This window comes from Chroicocephalus ridibundus, chromosome 5 (assembly GCF_963924245.1).
Source record: "Chroicocephalus ridibundus chromosome 5, bChrRid1.1, whole genome shotgun sequence".
In the NCBI taxonomy this organism is placed as follows: domain Eukaryota; kingdom Metazoa; phylum Chordata; class Aves; order Charadriiformes; family Laridae; genus Chroicocephalus; species Chroicocephalus ridibundus.
The window spans coordinates 42,260,550-42,276,071 of record NC_086288.1 but is presented as its reverse complement, the minus strand read 5'-3'; the positions used below and the strand labels follow the sequence as shown (position 1 = coordinate 42,276,071).

Sequence of the window (15,522 nt, the reverse complement as noted above, 5' to 3'; positions counted from 1 at the left end):
ACGATTTAACTTTAAGAGAATTAAGGATATTATAGTAAGGGGAGGGCAGGGCAGCAGCTACTCTAATGAACCAACTCCACTCCTAATGCACATCTCAATTTTCTAAATCTAGAATGTATAAATTCTTTCCACATCCAGGATTCAATAAATGCCAACAACGGGGCTGGCTACACCTTCTGGAGGCGCCATCTTAAGCAGAAGCAACAGATGAGAAAACGCAATTTCACAATGGAAAAAAAACCCCACGTGTCAGATCCTTTAGAGCTGTCCTTTAGAAACGTTCAGTGATATGTAAGAGAAGTTACTTATCCTAAAGCCGTGCAAAATAGCACGGAGCTTTTAGCACCAACACAGCTAAGAAGATTGCCGAATCTCCTCTCGGTTCGGAGCAGGAGCAGCCCGTGACGCTGCCGGGGTTAACTCTGGCTCATTTACACGGCACCACCAGCTTGTGGCGCCAGATGCTGCTCGGCTCACAGCTCCCAAGGTTTCCTCATCCCTCCCTTGATCAACAGCAAAATAACCTCGGTTCTGCAGCGGGGCCCTTGCTGCAAGTTCCTGTCAACGTCCCTCAGAGGCACAAAGAACTGCCACGACGGTTTGTCAGCCGGCCAAGAGGAAGGCTAGCCATGTACAAATCAGAGCACAGGTTCATTTAGGCCCTTTTGTCAGACATGCTTTCGTCAGTTCAGATGTGAGGCACGTTTTATGAGATAATCGGATTACTCTTTCCCTTAAAGGATTAATAGGGCTCGGGTTGGCCCCTCTTCTTTAAAAAGAAACCATCTGGAACGAGATCGCTCCATGCCCTCATCAGGCTGAAACGGGCCATCTGCTCCCCGCTTGGAGACACTGCCGTCGAACCCGGCTAATGACCGGGCACAATGACAAACAGAAGGACAAGAATCAGAGCAAGATCAAACGCCCAGCAGCGAGGGAGATGAAGCCACGCTCATTACAGAGCTCAAAACAAAACACTTGAGGATCCAGCTCCGGCACAAGGAATGCCAGCTGGGATAATGAAAGGAACGGGAATGTTACTGATGCTGGGACAAAGCCAATCTATTAGAGGGGAAAAAAAAAAAAAACAACAACCAGGCATCAAACTGGCTTTAGTTCATTCTGCTAAAGGACAGGTGACCTGTGGTGAGAGAAAGCATCCTGGACAAGAGAGTTAACATGATGGTCACACAGCTCAGGAATACGGGGACAGTGCTGGATGTGTGTTCCCACTCCAGAGAAGGGCTCACAGCCACTCACGCTTGAGCTCGCTGCAAACACGACCAACAAACCAGCGGGACCAACCCTCTCCCACCTGCCACCACTTCAGAACTTGCTCTCTGCTTCGGCTGACCTGGGACTCTCCATGCTCAGTGTCTCTGAGGGTCTCACAGATACAATCGAGTACTGCAGATGAGCACATTTCACCTAGGAGCTGCAGACACGTCTGCGGGGCCTGTCCCCTTCCATCTGGAGCTCTGCACAGCTCAACCATCACCGCACAGTCCGAGCGGGATGCTGCTCCCCAGTGGGACCAGGACCCAGGGAGTACCTGCCCAAACTGTGCCGGTATGGCACAGTGAAGGCCAAGCCAGGCACCTGGCACAGCTACGTTTGACAGACAAGGTGGGACTAGACTAGACAGGTGGGGAAGGACACCTCAGGAATACTCTGCTCCGGCTGCTCTCCAACATCTGCAGCTCAAGGACTCCCTGAGCCAAATATAATTTATGTGCACTTTGTATTTCTTAAGATTTAACTTCAAGGAACCTGTCCAGCCTTTCTCTCCATTCCTGAAAGTCCTTACTCCCGGGGCAAGAGTGGCACGGCTTCGTCACTCACGGGATGACAAAGTCCCTCCTCTGCCCGCTCTCAGCCTGGTCACCGGACCGGGCACCTCTGTCTCACTGCAAGGTGGCGCTGTGTGACACAGTGTCATCCCAGGCACTTCAGCAAGAGAGGAGGCAGGCTTGGTGACCACAGGGTCAGTGAAACGGCGACCCGGGTAGCACCGAGGAGATAAAGGAGCACGCAACCCATTTCGCTGCAAAAATTAGGAGAGAAACACCCTCTTCCTGCTGTTAAAATAAATGCCTGGTGGTGTTCTTCCCACCCCACCCAGCACACCAGCAGCCGCAGCGGGGGCTGGCAAACCCTTCCGAGACAGGCCAGCAGCTCCCTGTGTCCCAGGGGACAGCCTGGACCACCAGCTTCTGACCAGCTGCCGGCACCCCAAGCAAGGCATGCACAGCAGATGCCTACGTGAGGAACAAGGACACCCCCTGACACCCCCTCACCCCTGGACCACTACGCAGCATCGCAGCTAACGGGAAGGACCTCCCGGCTTCAAGATGGCACAACCAAGGTCCCTCCAATGGGGGCTGCCACCCCTGGCAAGAGCACGGCCCATGCGACCAACAGCAAAGGCCAGAACAGCCACGACCTCAGCGGCAAGAAGCCCCACTCCACTGCTCCCGACGAGCTCAAAGACACTAGCAAAACCAAGGCAAACAGTACAAACAGTGAGGGGGACAATAGCTGGGAGGATAAGGACCATCTGGCACAAAAAAGCAGCAAGCAGCAGCTTTTAATACGATTAAAGTCTATATTTAACATGCAAAGAGCTACCTTAATCTCATGAATAAGGATTTATCTGCTAATTATGCTAGTTATTTTGTGATCATACCAACTGGACTGCAATTTTCACACACTTGTGCAAGGTCAAGAGCTGTAAAGGAGGGGGGTGGAGAGCTGACAAGTTTATTAAAGGCCGAAAACGTTAAATTCTGAGGTGACATCAGCAAAAACGTGGCACTGGCCTGTCCCTCTGAGAAGAGTTGTGACGTACCTGTCTGAGCCTGTCTCCACGCATTGCGAGTCAGGAAGGGTTCTCAGGACAGCTATTATCATACAACCACTTCTCTTAAAAGCAACACACAGCTAAAGCTCTGAGCAGACGGCAGCGTACGTATGGCAACCTGCTATCAACCTAACTGCCTGGAAACGACGGGGATGGGAAAGTAAAGAAACAAAACATCCAAAACCAGAAGTTCTTCCAACCAAGGCAGCAGAGCCACAGGAAACAGCTGGGTACAAGTCAGAGTCACGTGCAGAACAGCAGCGGTGACCGAGACGCGGGGCAGATGCGTGCATCGCGTCCGTGAAGCCTCAGAGACATGCAGAGACTTCGGACTAGAGGGGTCATGTAGGAGCTCAGGAGAGAAGGCTGTTCCCCGCTATCCCTCTACAGTGCCTCCACAGCTTCCCCTTGCGCTTCTGCATTGCTCTGCGCCTGCGGACTTCCCATGGACAAATGCTGCTGTTTGGATCACCTCTCCACCCCAAGATCGAAAGGAAAGTGGCTGGAAACAAAAGAGGTAGCGAAGATACCACTGACTGGCATCGAGTACGCCAAGGACTCAGCAGGTACCGTATCCCTTTCTCTCTGGTGCTCGTACTGCGCCTGTTCCAAGTCTCGAGTGGCCAGATTTGCTTTTTCTCTTGGCAAGATTTCCAGGGCAAAAAAAATATTCCCCAAACAGCCTACAGGAAATGATGATTCTCTGCCAAGACCTTTGTAGTTTTAGTTCATTTTGGTAATAAGCGACACAACAGATTTTTAGCTTTGGCAAGTGTTATAAACAAGCTGTCTGGGGGGGTGTTCTTACCTTGGGGAGGAGCATGGGAAGCGGTAGTCCAGGGAGAGGACAAATACCACGTATAAGCAAAACAGAGACTTGCCTCCGAGTCACCAAGGCGTATTTCTCAGCAGTATGGTATCTTTTTCCAAACTCTTGGGGTTTGTTCCTTCGCTACAGCAGCTCCCTCGTTTATCGCTGCCCAGCTATGAATTAAAACTGCTCACGAGAAAATTCTTTGTGCAATGTTGCCTTGTATTGTGTAGAAACCTGCTACATATGGGTCAATAATGGGCCGGATGATGGCCCTGTGATAACACACCTGGTTAGCGAAACAAATCTAGAGTTTTAAATGTTTCCGTGTCGGACAGTAAGCGCGAGGGAGCACTGCTTATGCTTCCCACAGCACGTAAAGCACTTAGCCTGTAGCTGGTACTTTGAACACCCACAGGTCGGGGAATCATCACAGAATCATAGAATATATTAAGACGTTAATTAAGGGGAAGAGAAGGCAGAAAGCAGTGAAAGCCAAGCTGAGGTGTGTCAATCAGTCCTTCAGGTGGAAGCAGCGACATGTGAGCTGGCTCTCTGGTGTCCAAGACTTACAGCCGGTTGATGTAGAAACTCTGCGCAGACGCGTCGGGAGCGATGCTGGGCACAGCCCGCGGGTAACACAGTAACCGGCACCAGGCACCCACTTGAAAACCCGCCCGCGGTTAATTGCAACAGCAGAAAATCTCACAATTGAGCGCAAAGCCGGGCTGCCAGCCTCCGTGCCTCCCTCGAGCAGCCATACCGCAATGCAAACTCTTTCCACCACGCCGTGGCCTGGCTCAGAAGCAATCGCTTTTGCTGCATTTACCTCCCATCCTCTGAGCAAGCCGGGGGCTGGCGAAGGGGAGCGCATGCAATGAGCAAACATGCAATGGTACGATGGAGGCACGGCAGCAATGGGTGACAATGAACTGGGATGCACTGGAGGGCCTTTCATGCGGCCAGGAGACTCGGCAACACACAGATTAATTGTCAAAAAAAGCACCACCTTTTTAGGTTTCACTCCACGCTGCATGAAGAGGGAATAAAAGGGTACAAAGTTAGAGCTCACATCATATCAACAGTGGTGATGAGAAGCAATCTGCTTCCTGTTCAAACGTCGCAAGTTTCAGAGCTAGCTATTCACGAAAGAGAACATTTCTCAAAAAAGTCATTGGGCTGCAAAAATACATGCTATCAGAAAGGAAAATACAGTCAAGTAAATTTAAACAAATGTAAGAAGGCTTAACAGAGGAAAGCAGACAACAGGGCTTTGTTTTCAACCCTCCAATTTACTCGATTTACTCTAGTGTCATTGATCCACCTTCCACTCCTCCAGCACAGAATCTTTTGAGATGCCAGGACACACTTAAAGGAAAATTAATTCACTTGATGGTGGCCATCAGAGCTAGCAAAGAAGAGTTAAACATCATACTTAGCTGACTGCAACCTGGAATCCCTGGGGAGGAGGGATCCCACTGCAAATCCAGCTATTATAAATACTGCTCACCACCCACGCTGACCCACCTATGGGTCAGACACTGCAAAGGGAAGAAGATGCTGTATCCAACTTTTTTTTTCCCCCCACATTTTTTATGGGTCCATTTCCACCATGCCTCAGGTCACAAAGACCGTTCACGACTTACAGTAACATCATATTTTGCTTTTAAAATGCAATTCTTGATCACACCAAGACAAAGCCCTGCATCAACTGCTGCCCAAAGGATGATGTTTCGTGGCGGCAGGGAGTTTATACAATCAGGCTGGGAAGAGACTGCATTTCATCCAAAGTGTGCTGGAAATCTTTTCCCGTGGTACCTCTGCGCCTTCTTCTTGCAAAGCCGTTATCATTTTCGTATCAATGAGACTCCCCGGCCGCACAGGCCAGCCTCATCTGCAGAACACCTTCTCCAGCCAGCCAAACTCCCAACAACGCTCCCTCCGACTTTCCTCTTTTTTCCTCAGACACTTTTCTCAGAAGATGCAAACACAGAGCTGACAAGTCCTGCCATGAAGACCCCCAACTCAATACCCTGCCCTTCTGAGTAGAGGTGGGAACAGGAGAAAGCCAACAAGCGGCTAGGGAAGGGACAGTGAAATCAGAGGTACTCCCATTTCTGTGGGATTTGCACCCAGAAAACGGCAGCCTGCCTGTGAGCCGCAGCAGCTTCCAGCTTCCCACCGGGCTGCTGCTGCAGAGCTGGCCTTCAGGAGTGTCCAACGAAATGAAGAGGTCTTGGATGAATTTCTAGTTTCAGAGAACAGGATGCAGTACCACAGAAAACACACCTTTTGCACCAGTTGTTAAGCACACATTCAAGATGGAAAGCACCCAAAATACTGCACGTCAGAGGTTTTACCCTCAGAAAATAGCAGCTCTTCCTTAGACAAACCGTGACAATGGTCACCACGTAGTCAAGCCAACACATACACGGATAAGGCAAAAAAGGATCGAGAGGACCACGGCCAATTGCAGCACTCTCCTGCAGCCGCCTCGGGGTCTGGAGAGACAGTTTTCAAGGGGCAGGGGATGGCTCTTCTTGGGGAGGGACAGGCTGCTCCCACACTGCCTTGAAGTTCTCCGCTCCTGGTTGCTCTGGCTCTGCTAACACCACAGCCTGCACACGGAGGGGCTCACCCACCGCAAGACAGGAGTAACTCACACTAACCTCCCCAGCCCCCTGCTGCTTGGACTACAAACCATTCCAGCATCCCCTTCAGCAAACCGCCTCAGCACCCTTTAAGAGGTCCAGACGACAAGTGATGCTGGAGAACGCTTGCCCTGGAGCTCAGGCTTTGCGCGAGGTAAAATTGTGCCCCGGGCGTTCGTTTGGCTCCCATCGCTGCAGCCTCTCTGGGAGGAGCGGGGTCTCTGCCTCCTCAAGAGGCAGCAGTTGCTTTTGCTCCCTTCTGCAGTGTGCTGTTACCCTGGCTCGAAGCCCGACTCTTGTGTTTGATCAGACTTGCTCGCAGGAGACGGGGACCCTTCACGGTGTCAGCATGTAAAGGACTGAAGTCCTGCAGGACCAACTCCAACCCGCTCTGTGGATCCTGCGTTTAACAGCCATCCAGCCTGCCAGCTGCACGTTCAACAGAACAAAGATACCTGTTTGGGCTGAGCTACTGGGGAAGTGGCTCTGAGCATTTGTCTTTCACCTAATTTCCATGTTTCCCAGCCGCAGCAGCTCCTGGGAGGAGCTGTGTAATCCAGGAAGGCAAACAGCAAAGCCCAAATTCGCCTGTTTCTAACACACAAGGCAGAAGACCAATCTGCATATGCCCATCACAGTGGCATCACTCAAGTTACCTTCGGGAGCCTGTCACACCACCACTGGTATTTAAAAGGTGGCAGGATGTTAATTTTGAACTCTAGCATTTTCCATAGTGACAAATCAGACCAAACGCCCCAGAGCACAGCAGCGCATCAAGCAGCAGCATCCCCAGCCCAGAACAGCATGGACCTCCATCGGCCAAAACATTTTGCTTCCAACAGTGGCCAGCACCAAATTCTCAACCTCTTACGCAAAAGAAAAAAAAAAAAAAAAAAAAATTGTGACTCTTGCAGCCAGAAGGTACCATTAGATATTTAGCCTGGGGTTTCTTAAACCTTCTGGGTGCAAACCCTTTTGGTTCATCTCCTTTCCTGCAACCTTCTCAGAATGTGAGCAGCACAAAGAATTTAGAGAACAATTACTATTTTAGCATCCTGATTTCATGAACTCTAAGATTTTTTTTTTCCACTTCATAAATATTTTATTTGTCTTTCATTACAAATGTTCTGAAACAATTTTTTTTTGGAAATTTTTCTTGCAATGCTTCACGACTCCCTTTTGCAGCCTTTATTTTGAGGAAGGGTAGTCTGGTCTGACCTCCTTTACAAGGCACGCTGCTCGGTTTCACCTAGCAACTCACACATTAATTCCAGTGTATAATTAAAGCAGGAAACTAAATGTTATGCATCACAGGCAGAGAACACAAGGGGAAAAGATGCCGCCAGTGCCAGGGGCCCTGGAATGGAAAAGGCCAATCAGACCAGACGCACCGGTAGGTAAGTCGTGCCCCCCCTCAGCAGAAAAAGGCACCCCCTGCAAAATCTGCTAAATCCCTTTAACATGAGGTGGGGGGTTTCTTTTCCACCCTCTACTCTGGCACTCAGCTTGACACAGAGTGCAGTCAAGGCACAACCTCCCAGGCATCTGAGCCCGATTAACCCCCGGAGCACCTCAAAGCGCCTGTCCATCACCCATTTCCGGCTGCGGCCAGATTCTGACACCGCACAGTCTGACCAGGACCCGCATACGGCTCTGCATCGAGGTGGGGGAAAGTTTTCCCACCTCAGTAACTACGTGAAACTTCAACGCATGAGACTGGGCTTGCAAGCTGCCCTAACACAGAACCGCAGGTGTCACGCATACAAGAGGGCAATATGGAAAAGCCCCTTATCTCCAGAGAAGCTGTTTTCTTTTCCACAGCTGCCTACACCCAAGATGAACCAGTCCGTCCCTGAGAAACATCCAGCTTCTATCCCAAAGCACACATAAACCAAACTCACTGTGTCCCCAGCACCACCACAGATTCCTCAGTATCTATATACGTGCATGGCCATTTTTGTGGTTTTAACCTTAAGTATCTATTTAATTGTGCTTGTGTGGGGGTCAAAAGTATTTGAAGGTAAGTACCCGCTCCTACTTTCTGTTCCTTAGAAAATACCCATCACATTTGGATACAGCATGTACCCATTTATACCTCAAGAGCCATTGAGATTCCCGAATAAAGTTACTCAGAAGTTTACGCTGTTTCTCTGTAAGCCAAACGTGTAAGCCAGAGGAAGCTAACTTCAATTACCCCAAGGAATATGCTCTTCCTGCGGGATGTAAGGGTCATTACTTAAAGGAACACAGCCAAGAGGCATGCAGGGCGTGAATGTTGTAACACTGATTGAAATTAGATTAAAACGTGTAATACAGGAAACTGTACTGGGGTTTTATTCCTCAGTAACTTACTGATTTCTGGTCATTACTTGAAAATTACTTTTTATACGGCCCTGTTTCCCATGGGTTCCAGAAGAAATGCACTTTACCACAGGCATTTTCATTATAGAGCACTGAACTGAAAAGGGCTAACTAAGACAGGCAAAACTCTGTCCTTTCCGTGTCTTTTGTGTATGTGTGTGTTTCCATGTGCTGCTCCTGCAGGGTTGAAAAATGGAGCTTTTAGAGAGGTGATATAAGTTAATGAAAAGTCAGTAAGAGCGGCATGTGCAAGTCTGCCTCTTCCACTAATCACACGCTGCAAAGGGAATTTGTTTCAGCAGCTTGCAGAGTCACGGGCTCAGCACTCACCAGTTTGCTGGCTTTGGCGGCATCCAGGGAATCTGTGAAAAAAAACAAAACAGAAAGAGAACCATGAGCTTTGGCCCAAAGGACGCCTCTGGCCTGACCCGCATACCGAGTACCTCTTCAGTCCAGCAAGCATCGAGGCATGCTGAAAGGACCATTTATGGGTGTTCTTAGGGAAGTGGGCGTGAAGCAGAGACGAGGATAAACCAGGAAACGGCGGTACAATGGGGTACGGGTTTGGAGGAACAGGGACTCCCTTATTAGACCCGTTGGCACAGTTTGAGAAAGCCACGTATTCAGGCACACGTGTCAGAACTAGGTCAGGCTATGCTGCTTTTCTTGAGTCAAATTACTGCAATTCAGAGAATCCTGAGTCGCCTTCAGAGCACTCTCCCTATTGGAAACACAAGGCAGTCTAGAGGTTCGTACCACAACATCTAATCAGCCGGATTCCAAATGAGAATCTAATGCGAGTATCAACAGAAATACAGGTCCAGAGACCATTTACTTCACACAGCAAAATAAAAGGTTTCCATCCCGGTGCGTATGAGGTCAGGAACCTGAATGCGCATGAAGTTTACGTACAAGGGACCACTCAGAGACACTCCCAAACCGACTGGCTGCAGCTCTGCTCCCTCCGCTCTCCGCCTCAGCCCAGGGAATCCTGCGTGTCCCCTCCCCGAGCGGGGCATCCACAGCCCTAAGTGGCCTCAAGCTCAGCAGACGGTCCTTCCTGCTTCTCCGAGAGCAAACCTCCCGCAGCACAGGCGGCCACCAGGAACATTTGCCGACGATTCAGCTGCCGGCCTTCCCTGGATCGCTAAACTCGTGGGGTGCCGGCTGTTACGAGGTGCTCCCGTTTTATCATCCTAACAGAGGGCTGATGGAGCACACCGTCACAGAGCCTGGCCATTACAGCGGGATGTCAGATGTCAGCACGCAGCTAAACCCCACTGCTCAAACAAACTCACCCCCACCCCCCAAATTCAGGATTCCTCCCTCGTTCTCTGGGTTATCGGTGTGCACAGTTGGACAGCACAATGAGTGCCACCTACGTGAGTGTGGAGGAAACGGATCTTGGCTTATGTGCATCAGAAATGAAGGTAACCACTGCATTTAGCAGGTTTGGCTAAATTACATCCTTTGCTCCATTTCTGGAGATGTGGTAGGTCCACAAGCCGCTCACAGCCATGGGAGCTTCTTGCCCCCCTCCTCTCCCAGCTGCAATTCCACCAGGGAAATTTTCCATCTGTGGCACTGATCACCCCAACAGCAAACGCTGCAGAAGCGCCTCATGAATAAAAAAAACAGGAGCCACCTCCACCTTGTACCTCACACCTCTGCTAGTCTGGGAGAGGAAGGTGCTGGATCTATGGGAAAAGCAATCTGCATCACCCACCGCAGTCAGACTGCAGCAGCCGGCACTGCCGTTTCCATGGAAACTCCTGGCAAGCAGCCGCATCCGAGCGCCTGCATCCCTGCCAAGGAGCATCGCAGCCAACAAGCGAACCTGCGTGCCCGGGCTCCCTCTCCTCCCGCTGCGGGACCTCGAGGGAGCTGGCACCCCAGGGACCTGGCCAGTGCCCCTGCTGCCTGTCCCGACCCGGTGCTGCTCTGGCTCGGCCCCTTGGCTCACCAGTTCAACCATCAACGACCGGACTCCAGCTCGTGTGTGCACTCTGCCCCCGCAGGCAACGCTCCCCCCCACAGTACAAGCGTCACTTCGCCGTACTCAAGGCCAGCCGTGCTGTTGCCGGCAGACAGAAGTGGAAAACGCTGGTGACACCCATCCTGCAATGCCCAAACTTGAGCTAAATGCATTCGTTTCCCCTCCTGCACGGTGTTCATGGGCTCCTGCCCCGAAATGGGCTCTGAGAGCAAAAGGCAGAGGAATCAACGCTGATGCTGCACACCAGGAGGGGAAACCTGAACTGCTTGTGTTTTATTCATTTCCCTATTTGAGCGGAAGAGCTAGCAGGTGGGGAAAAGGGGCCAGAGCATCACCGCAGAAGTTCAGTGAACACTGCTGGGCAGCAACAACAAACTTCAGAGTGTACTGAGAAAGGAGAGACAGCGCTGAAAATATCACAGCGGTGTGCCGTGAGTAAGCAGCCGTACACCTCCGGATGCCGCAGTCACTGCTGGTTGCCCCAGACAAAGGTTTTAAAAGAACCAGAGACAACTCTGCAGTAGACAGCAGAGATTAGAGGCTTGGAAAGACTTCCACATAATGCGAGGGGAGATGGCACAGGATTTAAAGATTCTTCGGATGGACACACAGAGATGTAGTGAAATTAAAAGGCAGCAGCATTTGCTGAAGAGCCGTGCTAGACATGGAGGTTTGGTTTCTTGCTTTTTTCTAAAGCTACCTTGCCTCCATGTAGTTAATGTATTTCTGGTCCCTAAGTTCCTGTCTGCCGGCTCAAGGACGCATCAGTTGCTATTGAATTCTCAAGACTTTAAGTAAGGGTCTAAAGAGCACTTGTCTTTTCTTCCTAGCTCCTAATAACTGAGGGAGGCGGAAAATGACAGCAAACTCACAGCGCTGGCAGGCTTGTGGCTTTTGCACAGGCTCAGCACTGTGTCCGCGAACACACATTCAGAAAGCCCAGACCTACAAAAGCAGTGGGCAAAAAATCCTTGCACGGCTCCACACAAGCACCTTACCCTAAACAAGTACCGAATCCTAACAAGGAAAACTAAATTTTCAGCTGTTAAGTCTCAATTGAGAAAGAGTGAAAAGATCATATAAACATTAAGGAATATTTTCAATGACTACGAATACCAAGCACATAAAAAGAGGCGGCTGAAGTTGCACACGAAGGACTGGGCTTTCTTGCACTCCGGAAAAAAAACCCCAACATTTGGACTAGTATACTAAGCAGAAAAGTTTCCATTTTTTTTGCATTAAACCCTCACCCCTAAATTAAAACTGGCTTGTTTTAAATGCTCCTCTGTGCAGTTGCACATGCTAATTGGAGGATCCAACGCAGAGATGAATTAAAGTGGCTGGGCTGTGCCAAAGTCAAGCTCTCCGCGGTGGCAGTGAGCTGTTGGAGCCTGGAGCTCCCTTCAGGAGAAGGTGAAGGCAGAACGCCAAGGGACTTGAATGCCAATTCAAATTGCCCTTCCACTCGTGGGACGGGCAAAATTAACGTCTCACGGGAACATCCCCCCCCTCCTTGGGCTAATCATCTCACCCCCCTTCTGATGCCTTCGGGCATGTTTCATGCAGCTGAAGGGTAGATTTCATTTTGCCAAGTGAAGGGGAATTTTAATTTCTACTGGCCAGAAGAGGGGAAAAAACAACAACAAAAAACCCAACTCTATTCTGAACCGCTAAGCGTTCAACAAACGCTTCACTCACAAGAAATCCCCAACTTGGCAGACATCGCCGACAGGCCATCCAGGACAGGAAGCTATCAGAGCTTTTTCCGCAAGCTCCTAGGATCCCTAAGTGTACCGCTAAATAATTACCCAACAAAAACAGACCTCAACGGGAGGCAAGCCTGTCAGAAGGAAAAAAAGAGCAACCCACGAGGTACAAAACAAAGCGAGGTATTGCGGGGCGGCCTGACAAGGGGAAAAGCAGAAAAAATGCTCAACGCCGAGCAGAAAGCTTTCACTGCCAGAGCGGTGGGAAAGAGGCACAGCCTCGAGCGGCTAGCGGACCTGTAAGCTGCAATTTCACAGCATCAGAGCAGTTCAAGTCTTAATTCCATGTGCCCACCCCTCCAGGAAGGATTTCCCACCAGACAGACTTTCACGGTAAGGACAGAGCTGCCTGGAGCAACTTTTCCGTGCCGTTCTTCCTTCTGTGATCCCCAAAGACTACATAGGACCTTGCAGAGAGGACAATGGGAGAGGTGGATGAGCTGGGGTGGGGTGACCGTGTACCCGAAGCCGGGACAGAGCCCTGGGAATACCTGCTATCACCCCTTGGCAGCTGGCGCCCACCTCCCCAGCACGTGGACCCCCGACACACGTTCAGTAGTGGAACCTCGCCTGGTCCAGACCAAGGGAGAGGCGAGGTTTTGGGGCTAAACGGACAAGCCGTACCTCTTTTGGGGACTTTCAAGGCAGCAGATTCTGGTGTTTCTGGGGACGTTGTATCAGCTCCATCTTCAAAGACCTGGATCTGGGAAAAAGTATAACAACTATTATTAAAAAAAAAAAAAAAAAAAAAAAAACAAACAAACCCAAACCATAAACAGAATGTGATGAGAAAACAGGTCCATTTTTGGCAGCAGATTTAAACAATACAGACTGCTTTTTTTTTTTTTGGCAAAGATTTTTAATTTAGTCATCCAAGCTCAGCTATCCAACCATCCTCCCTTCCACAGGCTTCCTGAAAACAGCAAAATATTCTTTATTCGCATAAGGAATAAAGAATATTCAAGTAAGGAATAAAGAAAGTCAAAATTCAGGATCCGGCAGCCCAGAACACCTTGAACAGTCCCACGATCACTCTACACAGCAATCAGCTCATGAACCTTGGCCTGACAGTTATCTTAAGTTACCGACACTTGACAGAAAACTCATTTTTTATTTTTCTGTGTGTTGTCTTAGGAAAAGTCATTTCAAAAGTCTTCTTTCTCTTCATAAGGGAAAGTGCTTTTCCCTGAAACAGAGAACTTCAGTGACTCAAAATGTAACACAGCCAACAGAGGAGGGTTTGTTTTGGTTTTTTAATCTGAAAGCTGCCCGGCTCTCTAGGGAACCCCAGGAAGGGGAACGCAGGAACACCTTCAGGTCTGAGCCATGTTAAGCTATCTAAGAGTTGAAGGGTTTAAAGCTATCTCTTTGTTAACTATTTTTGCACACATTTTTGCCTGATAAATACAGAAAATAACGCTGGAAAGGATTAGATTACCTCTTGAGAACTGTCCCTTCACCTTAGAAGATCAACACCACCTGAGTTCTTCCTGACAGGTATTTGCCCTGTCCCTTCCATGAAAACCTGGGAGTTCGGTTTAAAAATAAAAATAATCTGTAAACCTGTCACTCACAGGTTTCTATTTTGGGAAGATGCCCATGTACCAGAAACATATTCTTAAGCTAAAAGAAGAGAGAGACTGAGCAAAATTACGCCACAGAAATCATGACAGCTGCACCAACACTGAGAACACTCAAACCACAGCTTTAAAAGTGAGGACAAGGCAAGTGGCCCCTCGGATCATGCTGGAAGTGCGTCTCTGGCACAGCAGCACCCGATCTTCAGAGTAACTTGGCAACAAACAGATTTTCATAATGTTTGCTAAATACAGCGGAATGACAAAACCAGACCCAAGGACTATGGAAACGGGATCCCGGAGGATCTGCTGCACCAGGTCGTGCAGAGGGGTTTATCCAAACCGAGGGCGGGATTTTGAGAGGTCTTGAGGTTTTCCACCAGCTACGACTCAGACTTACTGGGAGATGGCTAATGACAAGAAGGCGGCAGGAAAACAGAACAGGGCTTGCTTTTGGGTTAGACTGGGGAAGTGCGACAACATACAAGATGTGCTGCAGAAGCAGATTTAAGCTGATGAGCTCCTCCGACAAGCAGCAGCAGAAAGGCAGCTCCGCTTGGTGTCAAAATCAATGATAAATGTTTCCACAAACCATAAAAGAATACTCATGTTCAAAATCACTAGCCCAAATACAAGTCCCAGGCAGGCAAAATGTTAAGGTTGCCAAAAGATAACAAGCAAACACTTGCTCGGAAATGCCTGTCTGTGTTGACCCAGCTGCTGGAAACAGCGCTCCAGCCCTCTGCCAACTGGAAAACAAGCAGGGAGGGGATGGTCAGAAGCAGAGACACAACAGCCCCTCCGCAGCCCGCTCCTGGCGTGACACCCGCCCTCCACGCAGCGAGTCAATGCGCCCCCCGCTCAAATCTTTCAATCTTTGAAATGTTCCCATCAGTGCATTTTTAAAGCTCCGCAATAAATTAAAAGAATACTGCTAGGCTTTGTTGATGCTGGTATGACTGGTGCTTATTTTTTGAGATAGGTTTTTAAGCGGAGGGGAGAACAGAAAGTTACTTATCTTGGAAATTCTTAAAAAACAACTTTACGTGTGTTTAAGGAGATGTGCTTGTATTGATGCAGGTGATCTGCTTCATAAGCAAGGAGAAAAACATTTCCTGTTTACAAATCATTTTCCCCTGAGAAAAATGATTTATTATTGCCATTCAGCGGTCTGACACCGTGTGTAACCACAGGAAAGCCACCCGCTATGCTGGGGAGACCTAGAAATGAAATATGGGAGGAAGCAGCAGACAGATTTACAGCAGAGAGCACAAGCAGAGCATTAACTCCGCTGAAAGGGAATCCTGCCATTTTCCATTTCTATCTTAAACCCAGTTCTTGAAAAATTAATGCGTAAACTGTAATGGTCACTTAGGTGACCGGCCGCTGATACCCTTTAGCAGCTTTCTCCACTGCCTCTACTGGTCTTCTGTTTTGGTGCAGGCTGACTCACCGGCTCACTAAGCTCTCGTGTTGGAAGCCCTCTGGGAAGCTATGCTC

The 15,522-nt window shown here is 49.4% G+C and overlaps 1 protein-coding gene across 7 annotated transcripts in view; it reads right to left on the bottom strand.

Moving 5' to 3' along the window:
• Positions 1–15,522, bottom strand: part of DCTN1 (dynactin subunit 1) — a 72,289-nt gene that overhangs the window by 42,086 nt on the left and 14,681 nt on the right. For 4 of the 7 annotated variants that reach the window (XM_063336399.1, XM_063336401.1, XM_063336402.1 and 1 more), the window contains exons 3-4: positions 13,070–13,148; positions 9,014–9,045 (exon numbers count right to left, since the gene is read on the bottom strand). In XM_063336399.1, the coding sequence (XP_063192469.1) occupies positions 9,014–9,045; positions 13,070–13,148 (111 nt within the window). Of the gene's footprint in view, positions 1–4,680; positions 4,702–9,013; positions 9,046–13,069; positions 13,149–15,522 lie in introns of all 7 variants that reach the window. The other 3 variants (XM_063336397.1, XM_063336398.1, XM_063336400.1) reach the window with 1 other exon arrangement.